This window comes from Amblyomma americanum, chromosome 4 (genome assembly GCF_052857255.1).
Source record: "Amblyomma americanum isolate KBUSLIRL-KWMA chromosome 4, ASM5285725v1, whole genome shotgun sequence".
Lineage (NCBI taxonomy): Eukaryota > Metazoa > Arthropoda > Arachnida > Ixodida > Ixodidae > Amblyomma > Amblyomma americanum.
The window spans coordinates 34,058,308-34,074,282 of NC_135500.1; the positions used below are offsets into that span (position 1 = coordinate 34,058,308).

At 45.3% G+C, this 15,975-nt stretch overlaps 1 protein-coding gene and 1 pseudogene across 1 annotated transcript; both read left to right on the forward strand.

Annotated features, from left to right (window-relative positions):
• Window positions 1-8,363: 8,363 nt before the first annotated feature.
• LOC144129449 (uncharacterized) lies at window positions 8,364-10,998 on the forward strand. Its single transcript, XM_077663631.1, has 3 exons — window positions 8,364-8,442; window positions 9,838-9,965; window positions 10,812-10,998. Exons 1-3 carry the CDS (start codon window positions 8,364-8,366, stop codon window positions 10,947-10,949), a joined length of 345 nt encoding a protein of 114 aa, XP_077519757.1. The 3' UTR covers window positions 10,950-10,998.
• Window positions 10,999-14,799: 3,801 nt separating this feature from the next.
• On the forward strand, window positions 14,800-15,975 carry LOC144129450 (uncharacterized; annotated as a pseudogene).

The following is a 15,975-nucleotide window of genomic DNA, read 5'->3' on the forward strand; positions in this document are numbered from 1 at the left end:
AGCGTATAAATGATTGAATAATACCATTTAAACGTGTAACCATTTTCGGGATGCGCTTGTTTAGGAATTGTACCTGCATTCACGTAACTTTCCATCGCCCCAGTTCACTGCCTTTTTCAGCGTGTGCGTGTGTGTGTGTGGGGGGGGGGGGAAGCTGAGTATGTGGGTGGGTGTGCGCGCGCGCGTCACGGTAGAGTCCAATTCATGCAGTGGCGCAAAAACGCGGAGCTCCCACTAGGCTTGCCACAAGTTTGGCTAGATTAGGAGGGCGAGGGCCGGCACAGGATGTGAAGCTACTTAAGTTCCACGGCTGAGCAGCAGCCTGTCTTCTGACGTAGGGATAATGTAAACAGGAAATTCGAGAATGTAACATGCAACCAGATGACCCCGGATTTTTTTTTTACATCACATTACTCCGCATGAACATGTCCAAATATCCAGAATCACACGCTCGAGAAAACATTCGACTAAAACTTTAATGCGCGCGTGGTTTTCTTCCGCCGGCCTTGAGGAAACACGCGCGGCCATTTTTATCCGACAATAGCTCATGTCCCCATAAAAAAAAAGACATGCTATGCTTGATGAGTCGTTTACCTTCAAGACAGTCACCACGTGCTCGTCGGCCAAGGCGGCCTCGTCGACGGCGGCGCGCGCAAGCAGTAAAATCGGAAAAGAGCGGGCTTTCTGCGCACCCATTGGCTCGCGTCAGCCGCCGCCTGAGCCGTCGTCGGACGACGCCGTGCGTCAAATATCTGGAAGTCCACATTGGTGGCGGCGCTCACCGTCGGGCGAAAATTGCCGGCCTCACGCCGTAAAAACTCTTCATGCATCCCGGCATTCAACGCTGTGGCTGAACGGCGTTAAAATACTAGATTACGATACTAGGTGACATGGCCAAGCGCTGGTCGCCGTCACATGTCTGAGTTGGGAGGTGCACCAGCGGGTGGCAGTTGGTTGGTTACATGGCCGAGTGCTTATTGCTCGCCGGGGTATGTTACATCATGAAACCATGCGAAATAGCCTGAAATTTTGAAAAGAAAATATGCAGAGGACACCAAGCCGCAGAAAAGACCTGTTAACGCAAGCATATAAACCAATAAGGTGGGGCTTTGTGTTCCCCGAAATTCTTATTTTCAGCGCAATTGCTTTTCTTTCTTCAAAAGCACTGCTCGTAGTGCTGCCGCTATGACTTCACGACCCTGTAGATCTGAAGAGTTGTGTAGCTACGTCATCAATGTTGTAATTTGTGATCTTTATGGAGGGCTTGGATTTTGATGAAGGCGAAATTCTAGAGGTCCGTGTACTGTACGATGTCAGTGCATGTTAAAAGACCCAAGATGGCAGAAATTTCCGAAGCCCTTCACTACGGCTTCCCTTATAGCCAGAGTCGATTTGGGACGCTAAACCATAAACCAAACCGTATGGAAATATTACACGACACGACTCATGGAAAAGTAAGATGAAGAAGATTCCAGAATTATTTTTGGGTGTTACATAACTATGAGGGATCGGAAAGCAAGCATTTTATTTTCACATTGTAAGTACTCGCTCAGCGGCAGCTGTGGCTATGATGCGCCATGCACACTTGGTCACGTATTTGAAAGCACAGCGTGACAAACGTTTCAAAGTCTAATGATCATATAACGGCAACAATGCGTCCAGCCCGGTCCTCTTCGTTCCTTCTTTTGTTTTTAGTAACTGATCTAAGTTCTGATGCAAGTGTAGACACATCACTTATGTTAAAGTTGAAATTTCTTAACGCACCCTGACGCCCGCATCTACATGACGTTATTGGCCAGTATGGTGACGTCACTCGATTACGACCGACCTTTAATACCCCCGGGAATGCGGTCCCATCTGCCGTTAACTCTGAATGCCGAGGCGGCCGCAAATAGAACGTGGTCGCAAATGAGAATCTCCAAATTTTGTTATTGTGATATTCATTCTGATATTAACTTTTTAACTATTAGGCGCCTAGCTGCAATTAGAGATATGTAGCTCGTGGTCACTAATATCCGTATCAGTTTTTAGAATTTCGAAAACGCGTAACCACGTAAAGGTAACCACGTTTTCAAAATTATAAAAAATTTATATGGCTATAACTAACGACCGGCTACAAATCTATAATTACAACTAAGCGCCTTACTGCAATCGTTAAAAGTTAATTATTAAAATCTAGCTAACCAGCTTACTACTAAAACGATTCACCGGTTTTCTGGAGAGCAACACTAATAATACTGTGCCGCAAAAGCCATATTGTAAAGCCAAAAAGCATATTTTTGAAAATGTCTTCCCTGTAACACCTGGTTACAGAGTAGCTCAGTTAATCCTAGGAAACCTTTCGGAAACAACCGCACGCTCTGCAAATATTCGGCACTTGCAAAGTTTAGGTTTGTCATCTTTTCTATGCAAACATATTGTTAGGCGCTAATTTTTATTCGTGCAGATGGGAATGTAAACTTCAGCTTTCGTCAAAGCGAACGAGCTGCAGGTGTTTTTTTTTAAGTATTGCCGCTTCACTCGTCTGTCAATAGGTATGCTATACCGTTTTACATCGCCCACGAGCAATTACTTTAAGCTACTCAAAGATGCTAAAGGGACCTCTTTAATACGCTTGCCTTAAATGCTTAGCATCATGTCTACTTGTGAATGACAATGTATCCGGTAACCTTGGCATGTGTACATATGTAAATTATTTTCTCGCTTGGTCTACATTTATGTTGAAAATGTTGAGCTAAAATTATGAATAACAAGAGAGATAGCGCTACTTGTTAATTACGTACTTCAGAAATATTATGACCAGCAAAAGACCACTGCTATATTCTGCGTTAGACGAACCTAACTCTTAAAGCTTCGGTAAATTAGCTGCAGTGCTTTGCATAACATTCGGGAATTAATAGCACATTTGCTCCGACGTCTCACTCTTCTGCATTTTTCTGGCCCAATGTTGTAATTTTACCTAATAAAATATGAGAGCACCGCGCAAACCGCAATTAGCACCATATAATCAAGGGCCGTAAGCTGTTCGCATGCTATAAACATGAACGACTGGTCGTTGTGAGCATGTTATTTCTATAGTCGTTGTTTTATGGAGATTTAACGTCCCAAAGCGACTCTGGCTATGAGAGACGCCGTAGTGAAGGGCGTCGGAAATTTCGACCACCTGGGGTTATTTACCGTGCACAGTACACGGGTCTCTAGCATTTCGCCTCCATCGAAATTCGACTGCCGCGGCCGGGATCGAACCCGCGTCTTTCGGGTCAGCAGCCGAGCGACATAACCACTGAGCCACCGCGGCGGTGTTCACGTCCTGCATTTGCAAAGTTGAATGCTAACTGTGATGGGCGGCAATTCTATGTAGTACTAGTAGTACTGGTTTTATCCAAATAATAAAAACGAAGGGAAAGATTTTTCCTACTGCGAGCACCTGAGCTGGGGCAGCGCAAATAAAGGGATATCAGGCAGATTGGAGAAATGAAATAACTATAGCCATAAACAATAGAGTTGAGAGAGGCCAGCAACTATGTACCCTGTCGTCCACATCTGCCCTGAACACCGCTCTGCGTGGCCAGCGCTCCGGGGAGCGCCTCTCGCAGGCGCCTGGGGAAATAGCGCGCAAGCGCAGTGACAGCTGTATGTGGGGCCTCCGCTGCGTCGTCTGCTTAAGCGCGGCGGCTCTACCAAGGCGCTTGCTTTGCTGTAAAGCTAACTTTGCTCTTGCTATGCGCACGAAAATCGAGAGTCCGGCACGGTTCCCGAGAGGCGTAGCAACTGCGCTTGGTTCTGTGCAGCACATGGTATATTGGGGGCAGTTGCTTCTCGTGTTTTATTTTTTTTATGTGCTCACAAAAGTAAAGGCTGTCACGGGCAAAACTTGCTCGATGCCTCAGCCAAGTCTCCAAGCTGTGATGACACTTCCACAACTTGGTTGCTCTAGAACTACAGATTGGGCGAGTTGGTGTTGATGCATAATGGTGGTTCAACAGTGCACACACAGACCAAGAAGGAGACGAGACACACAAACCAGCGCTGAACTTCCAGCTGAGCAGCACATCAGGCGGTCAGCTGCTTCGTACCGAGCAGCTAGAATATTCTCGCGACTCATATTGTTCCGATCAGCTCAGTTGGGCGCCGCAAAGTCAGCGATGAATTCATGGTGCGGCCTAACTTTAGAGCTTTCAGTTCGCGAAACGTTCAATTCGTTACTAACGTGAAAGCAAGAATGTGAAGAAGTTGGGAACTTCAGACAAAAAGTCTCATAGCATACGGGTGTTACCCGCACCACGGCCTTCATGTGCTAGGGAATTTAACTCGCCTTCGCCCCGCATTAAACTGCTGCTCATTCGCAACAATTTTCTTCGTGCTATTCGTGCAAGCAAAAAAAAACGTTCTAATTGAATAGTTAAGTTCATACCGGGTAATCTGTACACCCAAGAATCAGCGTGGAGTAATTTTAACACGCTTTAGGATGGCGATGATTATATATTACAACTCCAAAGGCAGTTGCAATGGCCACCGATATCCCCGGTCTTGAATATTATCAACATCTTGTGGGGAAACATCAAAGAAGCGTTGTGCTCCCGCAGCCTACACGGCTTGTAGTCAGACAACCTTTGGTCTGCCGTGCAAGAGCGCTGGGAGGAACTCAGGGCGAATGCTGAGCTCTGCGACACACTTTAAGGATCTCTTCCAGATAGGATGAGTGCGGCGATTGAAGTTGGCGGAGAGGCCACCCGCTTCAAAGCGATTGGTAGAAGCGCCATAGTCGTCGCAAGAGTGTATGTGCTTTCGTTTCATCCCGGCTGTTAAACGCGGTCACGGCCATTATTCTTTCCAAATGCCTATTTCTAACCCCGAGACATTTGTATTCGGCCTCTCGGAGTATTTCATGGCTTTGTATTGTAAGCTCCTGATCAGTTGTGCCGTTCAATACCATCACACGTGACTTAGTTGCGCTAAAACTGAAACCTAGACTGTCTCCTTCGTCTCCACAGCAATTCCCGAAAGTTTGCAAATATTCCTGGCTTTCTGCTAACAGTACAATATCGTCCGCATACATTAAACCCGTTCCGAAGTTCTCCGAGTATTCTACTACTTTCCACCCATGACTGCATTTTTATTTTCACTGCCTGCATCGCCAGCCTGTATGTAACTGATGTTATCTTAATCGGTCGGAAGGATTTTATGTTCGTCTTATTGCCTTTTCCTTTATAAATCAAATTCATTTTACTCTGTTTCCAGCTGTGCGGAATTTGCTGATTCGTTATGACTGCCTCCAATACTTTTATCAGCGTTTCCTTGCCTCTTGGGCCAAGTTCATTAATTAGCTTGATTGGAATTTCGTCGATCCCTGCTGACGTGCATCTTGGAATATTTGCTTCCGCCTTTTTCAAGTTAAGATTCGTCAGTTCCACGCTGTTTTCTATTGTGCGTTCCTGTGTTGCTCCCTCATTTTGGGTGACTACTCTATCGTCTTTCTTAAATTACTCAGCTATAACTCGTGAAATGTAGTTCACAGCATCATCTCCCTCTAAACATTTTCCTTCGGCATCGTGAATCTGTTCCTGCTTTCTGTGATTTGCTTTGCCCAGCCAGCTTATATGGTTCCAGTATTTTCTTGGCCCCCCTTTAGTTGCATCGCGAACTTCAGCCAGCCAGTGATCAGAGGACTGCTTTATTTTAGCTTGGACAAGGACCTGCACTTGCCGTTCCTTTTGTCGATAAGATTCCCATTTTCGGCCTATTTCCTCTTCAGACAACTGCGCCCTCTTTGCTTCTCTGTGTTCCCGTGATGCCAACCGTCGTTGTTCGATGGCCTCCCAAATTTCCTTATTCCACCAACTTCGTGGCTTCCTCTTTCCTCTCCAGCGGTTTACTCCTTTTAATTGTTATATTTTTGTACTAATGAGGAGTTCTAACTTATTATAATCCCACTTCTCCATGGGATGTGTCTCTATTGCTTCATCTATGCACTCCGCTATTTGCGCTATTTGTTCGTCATTTAATTTTCCGCACTCTTTTTGACTCCCCTTCATTTCTCTTCTGAGCAGGGCTCCAAACTGTAGACTAATACGCTTATGATCACTACCGAGGCTGTACTTCCCCTCTTCGTCTATTTCCGTCATTGCGAGCTTGCTATACATCCCCTGCGAGATTAAGCAGTAGTCAATGGTCGTTTGCCTGTTACGGGATTCCCACGTGATTTGTCCCTCACACTTAGTTTCTCTATTTACAATAACTAGGTTGTTTCGCTCACAGAAGTCTAGCATCAACTTCCCGTTATAATCTGTGTATCCATCCAGATCCTCGATGTGGCCATCCATATCCCCCAATAGAATAATATTGGCGCATTCTCCAAACTGCTTTATATCGTCATTGAGACATATAACTAGATCCGTGTTCTCTTGCCTGGATTTGTCCCCTGTCTCTAAATAAACTACTCCTAGCCATGTCCTTTTACCTGCAATTGTACCCGATACCCAGACATGTTCTTTGCAAGTTGATTTTATTCTTTGCCAATTTGTTCCTTGATGTATCAGCATACCTACTCTTCCTCTCTTCCTCTCCGTTGTTGTTCTGTTGCTCCCTTCCCAGACGTAGCCATCAATAAATGGTGGGTCTTCTAGATCCCTGAGATGGGTCTCGCATAGCGCGTATACACCTACTTCTTCGTTCTGTTCCATCTCTAACCACTTCGCTCTCTTTCTACCGCATTGCATGTTTATGTACCTGATCCTAGTGTTAAATTTCCTTTTTGTAGTTTTCTTCCTGGACCTTTTAGTGGCCATTTTATTGGCGTCAGCCTTCATTGCTACACTTTCTACTTTGCTTATACCTACCCCTGTGGCCTGAGCCGCAGTGGACCCCCTAAAAAAGCTACTGCCCGGCTTGCCAAGCGCCACCCGATCTCGGCTCCTAGTCTTCTATTAGAGTGGATTCCATCTCGTGTAAAGCCTCCGCCAAAGCCGGCTCTGTGCACTTCCCTGTTTATGTCTGCCACTTCAAAGCCTTTCTCCTGGCTGAACTTCCATATCTCCCGATTTACAGCCACGACGTCCTTGGCAATTTCTCCGTTCCGTCCTTGCACTTCCGGCACTGTGCACACCACGATCTGGACTTGCTGTGCTATCGCCATTAAATCGTCAGCTCCCTCCGCTAATCTTTCCACTACTTTTGCGGGTTCACCATTCAAGACGTCATTTTGTCCCGCCGCTGTTACTACCAAATTGCGCTCTTCAACATTCTTAGAAAGTTCGTTTTTTGTTTCTCTCAGTACAACGTCCATTTTCCTGCCTGGGAATGCCCCGACAGCTGCACGCTTATCACCCTTTACACGCTCCATTATAGTTCTTTTGCATCTACTCACATTTGAGTCACTACCGATAAGTACTTGGGCACTCGCTTCCTCCATCCTAAATTCCGGTTTATTATGCCGCCTCTTATCTGTGGCTGCGACCTCATTCCTGGAAGTTATCTTGTTCCCCTTCTCTCCATCTCCAACAGACTTCCTAGCTGCCACGTGTGCGTAGCTGTTCCTGTCTGAACCCGCCTGACCTAACTCCTTATCGCTGTCCATGCCAGCGCAGGCCCCATCATCGTGGCTGGCGCTGGAATGTCCGCCAATGTCGCTTCGCTTGGCGGTGTCAGCCATTTTTGCGTTCAACAATTAACTAAGCTGCTCTTGGAGTTTGCGCTTCTCTGCCCTCTCTAAATGCAGCTCTTTTTCTAGGGCATCCATACGTAGCGCTAGGCTGGTGTTTGCTTCGTCAGCCCTGTCCAGGCGTGCTGCTAATACGCAGCATTTGCACATAAAATCCGCGCCTTCGGCTTCCTCTACAGATTCGAACCGCGTTTCTTTCAGATTCACCAACTTCTCACACTCTTTGCGTTTAACCTTCAGTTGCTTGACCATCTTAGCAGCACTCTATTATTCCTACCACAAAATGCTAGAAAAAAAACACTTGCAACCACGTGCTCAAATAAAATTCTGCCTACCGCTAAAGCCAATCACCTAGAAAGGAATACTAACTACCTATCTCCTACTAACTAAATGAATATTAGCTACCTTGCTCACAAGTGAGCCCTGCAGATCTATACACCTTTTTAAGATCCCCCCTCTGCGCGGCGCCATGTTAGCATTTTGGCGCCGCATAACGTCAGAAAGAAGAATGAGTGCCATTTCGAGCTGTGACAACAAATTTACTCCTGCTGCCGTGCCTTGCTTCGCTTGTGCAACCAAAGTTCCTGTGACCTCTCAGCATCCCTGATTTTTGCCGTCTGTTTTTGTTGCTGTGTTGTCCACTTCCTTTGCCCTGCGCGGAGGAACAAATAGCAACTAGGTGATTTCTAATAACGCGATCGTGATGGGCACCGAGAACGGAGCCCGCGGTGCCTGCGCTTCGTCGACTGCGTCGAGTTCGTCGCGACATGTGCTGATCAGTGGTGAGTGTTTTTACTGCGTACTCATTCCTTTGTCGGCAGCAGTGTTTGTGTGCAGCCACGCTTCATCAAGTTGCGAAGCTGCGCATGTTCCGGAGCAAATTTACCCATTGTGCGCATTCAGTAACGTTCGAAAATATTCCTGTGTCGTCTCCTGCCAAGTTGGTGGTTGCAGGTTCATCATGTATTAATAATGCGCATAACGGCAACACATTGATAGCTGTTGTTTAGTGTAGCCACTCTTCGGTTTGAGGAAGTGAACGTGCTGGCAGACATTCTGTGGGCACAACTAACCAGGTAATCAGTGAATAGTTGCGCTCTTGGATGATGTGTCTTAAAAGTAACGTAGTATTAGTCGCCAAGGAGGGGACTCGCTAACGATCTTAGGGAGGCTAAGCGTTTGGGGTAAGACTTTATTTTTTTTAAGGGGTTTAACGTTCCAATGGGACATCGGCTATGAGGGATACCATAGTGGAAGGTTTCAGATAATTTCGATCACCTGGGGCTCTTTAACATGCGCTGACATCACGCAGCACCTTGCGTCTGGCCCCCATGGAAACGTGGCCGCTGCGTCCGGTATCGAACCCGTGTCCTCATGATTAGCAGTCAAGCGTCCTAACCAGTGAGCCCCCGCGCAGGGTAATGCCGATTCAAGACACCGAGAAGAATGACACCCGCTTTCGCATCACCTGTGAACGCCACGGCGGCAAGAAAGCGCACGCTCTTGCTTGCACTTATTCTTGCTAGTGCTGGTATGCCGAGCGTAATTTAATGGACGCATACTCTTGAGTAAAAAACGCAATCGTCGCTGTCACACCCTTTCGTTCATGTCAGCGAAATAAGAGCTTGATTACACGTACTCGCCTTTTTTGCGCCCCGTACGGCTGGAGAAGCGAAAGTGGGTGCGTGGTGTTATTGCTTCGTCTGACTGAAAAGCGTTCCTTGAAAAATGGCTTTGAATGGAAGTTTCTTCGCCGCAAAGTTTGCTAGTAATGTCTGCAGCGAGAATGCTTTGTTTACTGGTACATTGCTTCACTTAACTGCGTAGTCGGATAAAGTGTAAGCACTGCACTGGGCATTTAACCACTAATAATGTCTAGGAGGCAATGTAGGCTAGCTGCATGCATTTTTTTATTCACTAAGTGTGCCATAATGCATAGTGAGAAATTTGCAGTGGTTATGTAGAAAAGAATGTCTGCCCACAACATGTGCATAACTTAGATATGATGGTCTTATATTGTTTGATATAGATTATGATTACAATGCTTTGTTGAGATTGTCTCCTTGAGACAGCTGATTTGCATTGCTTATTAAAAAGCAGTTTTCTGAATTCAACATCTAAAAACTATATTATGGAAGAGTAATGCACCAATAGTTATGTGCTCTTTTCATTTGCAGAAACCATGACGTATACCCACCCAGATGACATCAAAGACTGGTCAGAAGACATGCGCGACTGGCCAGAGATAAGGGGACCGGACATTGTGTTCTACTTAGTGCAGACAAAAGCCTGTGGCCTGCTTGAAGTAAGAGCATACAAATCATTAGAGTCATATAATTACTTGCAGTCACGGTGAGTGGGGAAAGTACTTGCACACAGAGTGAGTGATGGCATTGTGATGCTAAAATCTGAAGTGACGCCCTCACAGGCTGTAAGTAGCAGGCCAAGTGTGGCTGTCAGCAAAGAGCACAGGTGAAGTTCTGTGTGCTGGTTGTTCCTTCATGGCTGGACAGGCAAGAGTGTGCAGCCATGTGGGAGCGGTACCGTGGAAGGTGGACTGCGAAGTTTCTCGTGGCTTCACTGGAAGGGTCTGCACAAACGCTGCCGCAAAATGGAATAGAGGAACAAAACGCAACGTTGAGCCCAGCAGACTTGACCACATAGACTTCAAGTCGAAGCAAAAAACAGTCGACCCTGAAGTTCAGGCTAAGACTGTGCCTTTTAAAGCGCCACTCTCAGAAGAGGAATTGAAGAAAATGCATGAGGAGTCAGGATATCCCAAGCTCTTCAATATTCCAGATATCATCCATTTTGTTAATGTGGTCAGCTGTTTTCAATTTCTGTCTTTACTTGGCTGCGTGCTGAGTAAATGGCAGATGCTAAATATTCCCATGCATGATTTTGTGCAAAGCCAAATGCACGTTTGGTTCCAGATTCCACTCACGTGTTTTGTAGGGCAGTTTTTCCCGTTACTTGAAAATGGTTCTAGGTCTTGGCAGGCTGAAAAGCCTAACTTGCTATCGCTAGCATGTCAGCCTTATTACATATTTAGAGCACAGGAAAAGTTTAACCTCTTGTTGTAGACTATATGGACAGAGGTTACAGGGGCATATTCGTTTCAATGTGGTGTGCTCTTTCATTCCACTTCCAGGCACACAGCTTTATGCAACGTTCAGGGCAGCACCACGGCAGCCCAGCAGACTTCGGCAAGAGGCTGCACCACATGGCAGCCATGAAGCCACAAGTGATTCACCCGCCAGCTGCCTTCGATGCTATGTGCCTTCTATAACAAGTTTATAAACTTATCGCCAAAGGCAGCAGCAGCTTTGGAGAAAGAAACAAGGAGCCGAAATTCGCCACTTTGGCTAATGGCGCGCTGCCTTAGATTGACAGCATCTTGTATAAGAAAAGTGCCTAAGAAAAGTGGCACACCAGGTCACAAAGCAGTGAGTGATATAATCAGTCCCACGTTTTCTGGCAATGAAGCTACGAAGTATGGCCAGAAATATGAAACATTGGCTCATGCACAATTTGAAAAAAAGAAACAGGGCATAGTGTGACACGATGCGGCACAATATTATGTTCAGATATGCCCTGGCTCTCTGCGTCTCCCTATGGTCTCCTTGAGACAGCTCCCGCTGTTCTAGAAATAAAGTGTCCACATGTGATGAACTGTGTGTACCTTGTGCGTTCTGGAAGGTACGACGTTAAGGAGGTTGATGTGAAGGCACATGCTGTCCGAAAATGGGCCGAACAGTTACTATGCCCAAGTTCAGCTGCAGATGCTGTGCACAGGTCGTGAACTCTGTTATTTTTACATGTGGAGCATAGAAGCTGAAATTGTTATTGAAGTGCTTTTTGCACCTATGTTCGTGAACTCAAACTTGCCACGACTCCAACAGTTTTACTTCCGTGACCTCCTGCCAGAATTGTAAAGGCGCCAAGCGTCTGGACGGCTCATTATCTCCACAGAGTACTCATGGTTCTGTGAACTCAGAGTTTGAAAAGGGAGTGCTCCTGGAATAAAAATTCTTGGGCTGCGCATTATCCAACACTTCATTTAAAGTGCGAGATACTGTGTGTCTGAAGTGTACTTGCACAATAGGCAACCCTGTAATTCATGAATTTATTGCCGGTCCAGGACAGGTATTCAACAAGTTATGGCCTATAATTGTTGCCCTGTGTGATCTATAGAGCATGCGATCTGCTCAGTGCAAAACCATTGTTATAATTAGGGGAGGAGAAAGTTGGGCTAGTTGGTTGATATGCATACTGAAGAAGTTGGCGCGGAAAAAACAAGGACAAGCGAGACCTTCAGGTGTGAGTAGCGCTCGTCTTTGTATCGCTTGTCCTCGTTTCATCGCACCAACTTGTTCAGTATGCATTGTTATAATCCATATCTCCATGGCCAATGCACTGTTGCGTGTAATGATGTCTACAGTTTCCACTTGTTTTGTGTGTATATTACTTAATGGCCACTGTGCTATTTGGGCAATATCTGCAAATAAAATAAGTGCATATTGCATTGCTGGCACAATCTAATTACAGAGCGAACAAACTCATTTTAACGGGTGAGTACCATAAGAAGGCCTTTTAATTGCAAATGCACCTATTTAGTTCCACATTTATTGTGCATTCATAAACTGGAAAACTGTGTATGTGAAACACCTCAAGTGCAAATACCATGAAGTCGAGGCAGCTGTGAGAAGTGTTGACATTGGCTGCAAGCAATACCAATCTAGAAAATGCTGATGCAAAGTAAAGCCACATGCATGTGTGCAGTGTCCCCACATCTGCTTTGCCAGTTCTTTGCTTCATATGCACATTGAGGATTAGAAGGACCTCTTTTTTAAGGTATTAGTGATAAGTTTTGAGCACGTGTAAGGACCTATTTTTTAAATGCCAGCCACGTCATTGCTTTGGAATGACGTCCTTTCCAAGTTTTAGCTTGGAAGACTACTGCAACATGGCTCCAGTCATATGGCACGACTACTTTATTTTGTTAACTTTCCACAGTAGGGAGGCTGACCAAGCGTACTCGTGTACTTGGCACAAATTTACTCAGTTGTCGTTGCTATCCTGGTAGCACTTAAAAGGCCTTTGAGATTGCAAAGCCCTGCACAAACAAGAATCATTTGACTTATCATCTTCTTGGACTTGATGGGCAGGGCCTGCTTAAATATTCTGTAGGTTTTAATCCTGTTTATTGCGCGCTCCACGTGAATACGCACGGAAGCTATCCTTCTCGTCCTGGTGACTTCCTCTTCACTGAGTTGAGATTTCCCTGAAAAATGACATATCCATGAGGCAATCCAGTCATTCATTATCGCATGTTTACGCGATACCCTTACCTTTTGTGAAGGCAGGCACGTTTAGCTTCACTCCTTGGATTATCATGCTTGTTGTCAGGGTGAAGCCTCTGTCAGCCATGACTTCATCTCCTGGGCCGAGATGGTCCCCCAGCTTGCAGTCTTGTGTGATATATTTATCCGATGCACGTCCTCCATAAGCTGGAGACTCATACATTATGTAGCTCTTTGGTGCTATGGCAATAAGAAACTTCACAGTGTTGTGCGCCTTGTAGCTACTGTAGGTTTGAGCCCTTGGCATCAGTTTTTTTTGGCCGCTGCAGGTTTATCTCGGAGCAGTCGACAATACATGTGGTTGTGTCGTATCTGTTGACAATGAATGACTTGGGCATGCTGTTTCGTATGATTGATCGTGGTAACCAAATTACGACTTTTTTTTCATAATGGTGCACAGCACCGACAGGACAAGCCTGAAAATGTTGCAGGCACTCCCTACAGATATTTGAAATATTCTAGCCAAGTGCCCATAGAGAAGGCCAAGGCGCAGTCGCATGAGAGTGAGCAGCAGCTGATCTTCATAGGGGAGCACAGTTAAGACCTTCCTCGATTCTACTTCCACTGCTGCGACCAAGTTTCGGAAGGGTCTTTTAGCCAGCCTCGTATAAAAGACACAGTCGTCTTCTCCTAACGTTGCTGCAGATAGCTGCTGCTTCTTTGACCATGTGCCAAGTCCAGATTGGCAATAACTATGCTCATTGTTCTGGTCCTCCCACTGAGTTGAAGTAGTTTTAACTTCAACAGAATGTTCCTGCATTAAAGAAAGTTGCAAGAGTTACTTGCGCACCAAATAACAAAGCAAGCCACCAATACAGTGGTTAAAGTCTCGTGATTATCCAAAACTACACCTGCACATTTGCCACAAATAGTCCTGAAATGCTTTCCATCTCCATATCACAAAGCCAGATAGGCATAACTTCAAGCACGAAAGTCATCAGCATGCCACGACTGCTGGAACCCTTTTACCTTCTTCCTGACTGGTGATAAGAAACTCATTGGCCATAAACAAATTTCTTCTTATTGCAAAGAAAAAGCAACAGTAAGTTGCCAGGTCTGTATGTCGGTGCGGATAGTAAACCTAAGCAGAGCTGCATTCCCTGACTGCAGCTTGTGAGCTGCACATTTTTGATGTGGTGGCACACCTGTCAACTTTTGAGTTTTTTCTGAGCCCTAAGTAACACCTTAGAGAATGAACCAGAGCAGTACACATTTTAAATGCATTCCAGTATAAAATGGCTTCTGAATTTCAAGAAATTAGCGTCTTGAATTCTACAGCTGCGCAGGAGCTATTTGTGGCCACATGGACTTCTACCAGAATGAACTTTTGTTTGCTCTCGCGGTGGACCCAACCCGCAGCAACCATAAAAATTTGACAATAGAACATTCCTTAAGTTTCCCTACGCGTTCCAAAGGTTCTCTTCACAAAATTGGTGGAAAACTTTTCTGCTGAGGTGTAAACAACTGTGGCACACATTGGGGACTGGCATTTCACATCATCAGAACATGATAGAGGATTGCGGAAAAAGTGCTCACTGAAAAGCCTATAATATGATCTCCAGCAATACTTTTAGTCATATGAGTTTAAAAAATCATTGCCTCCACATCACGCCACATTTAGCGCACTAAAAGGTCATCTCCGTGAACAAAGGTCATCCTGATTTTATTTCTTAAACCATTTAAACTGCTTTGCCCAAATATCACTTGGCAACCACCCTTTCATAGCTTTACATTTTGGATTATTTTCTTCTCTTGTATATGAATTTTCATTATGAAATGAAACTCTTATCTCTCAAGGCACTGACAGTAACAACCGAATCCACTGTTATGTGCACAAAACACCTGCTAAATGCAGGATTTCACTTCGTGCTAACGGGAAAGTTTTCTAGTGATGATGTAGAGTCATTGTTCTCAGCTGTTAGGCAGCTAAATGGCAGCAATGATCAAACAGATGCCTACTCAGCGTTGTCGGCACTTCAGAAGATTCTGGTCACTGGGATCATTCATTATTCACCAAGTGGCAATGTCGGAAGTGTGGTGGCAAGTCTAGGGGCAGCATCACGTCTGCCTGCTCAAACAGTGACTAATGCCACTGCAGGAAAGGATGTTGGAAAGCTTCTTCTCCCCTACCTGTCTGCATTGGAGCGGTACCCAAGTAAGCATTTTGTCCTAATCAATGCACTGTGGAGCGAGCGCTGCAAACATAGCTAAGAATTTACTTCTAACGGTCTGCATGTTTGTAAAAAAGGGCATGATAACAATGAAGCATGTATAGGCATTTTCTGAAAAATGTCTCAAGTGGCTGTTTATTCAACTATATGCTGGCCTGCACTCGATGTCAAGGTCTCTGTAGCAAGCACTCTTATTCAAAGAAATCACTAACCAGTTTACTGTTTTTACCACACTTTATTTCCAGGTCTGCCACCACAGAGCCTGAGGTCAAGTACACTAGCTCTGATTGCTGGCTTCCTGGTAAGGGCAGTTCAAGACAACATTGACTGCTTGGGATGCATTTACAAGTTACGTGCACCGACATGCACTTCAATTACCATTGCCCTTATTGCAGGAATTGACAAGGGAGGGCTCTCCTACCCCACTTTGGCATTTGTGGGCTTCGTTTCTATCCTTGAGGGTGCTGCCTGTAAAGCGGCTGCAGTGCTAGTTAAAGGGCCACAGCCTTTAAAAAAGTTTGGAGAGGTTGTAGTCCCTTCAATTGTTAAAAATCCATTGTTTATGTGCGACAGAAATCATTCGGAGGCCCATAGAATGGAACTTGCGAAACTGGTTAGTAAAAAAGTTCATGAGGCCCTTTTTGACAAATTTCGCTGGGCTGCTCACTGAGGACAACGCAAAAAAAACTGAATAAGAAGCCAGACTCCAGAAAAGTGCTTAAAGTGTAGTGACTATCTCTCTGATGGCACAATAAAGCGCCCTTGGCATTTTTCAGGCTCA

Coding starts and splice junctions, on each gene's coding strand:
- LOC144129449 (XM_077663631.1), top strand. CDS start 8,364: ATGGGCACCGAGAACGGAGCCCGCGGTGCCTGCGCTTCGTCGACTGCG. Junction 8,443..9,837: donor GCGACATGTGCTGATCAGTG/GTGAGTGTTTTT, acceptor TTTCATTTGCAG/AAACCATGACGTATACCCAC. Junction 9,966..10,811: donor AAGCCTGTGGCCTGCTTGAA/GTAAGAGCATAC, acceptor TTCCACTTCCAG/GCACACAGCTTTATGCAACG.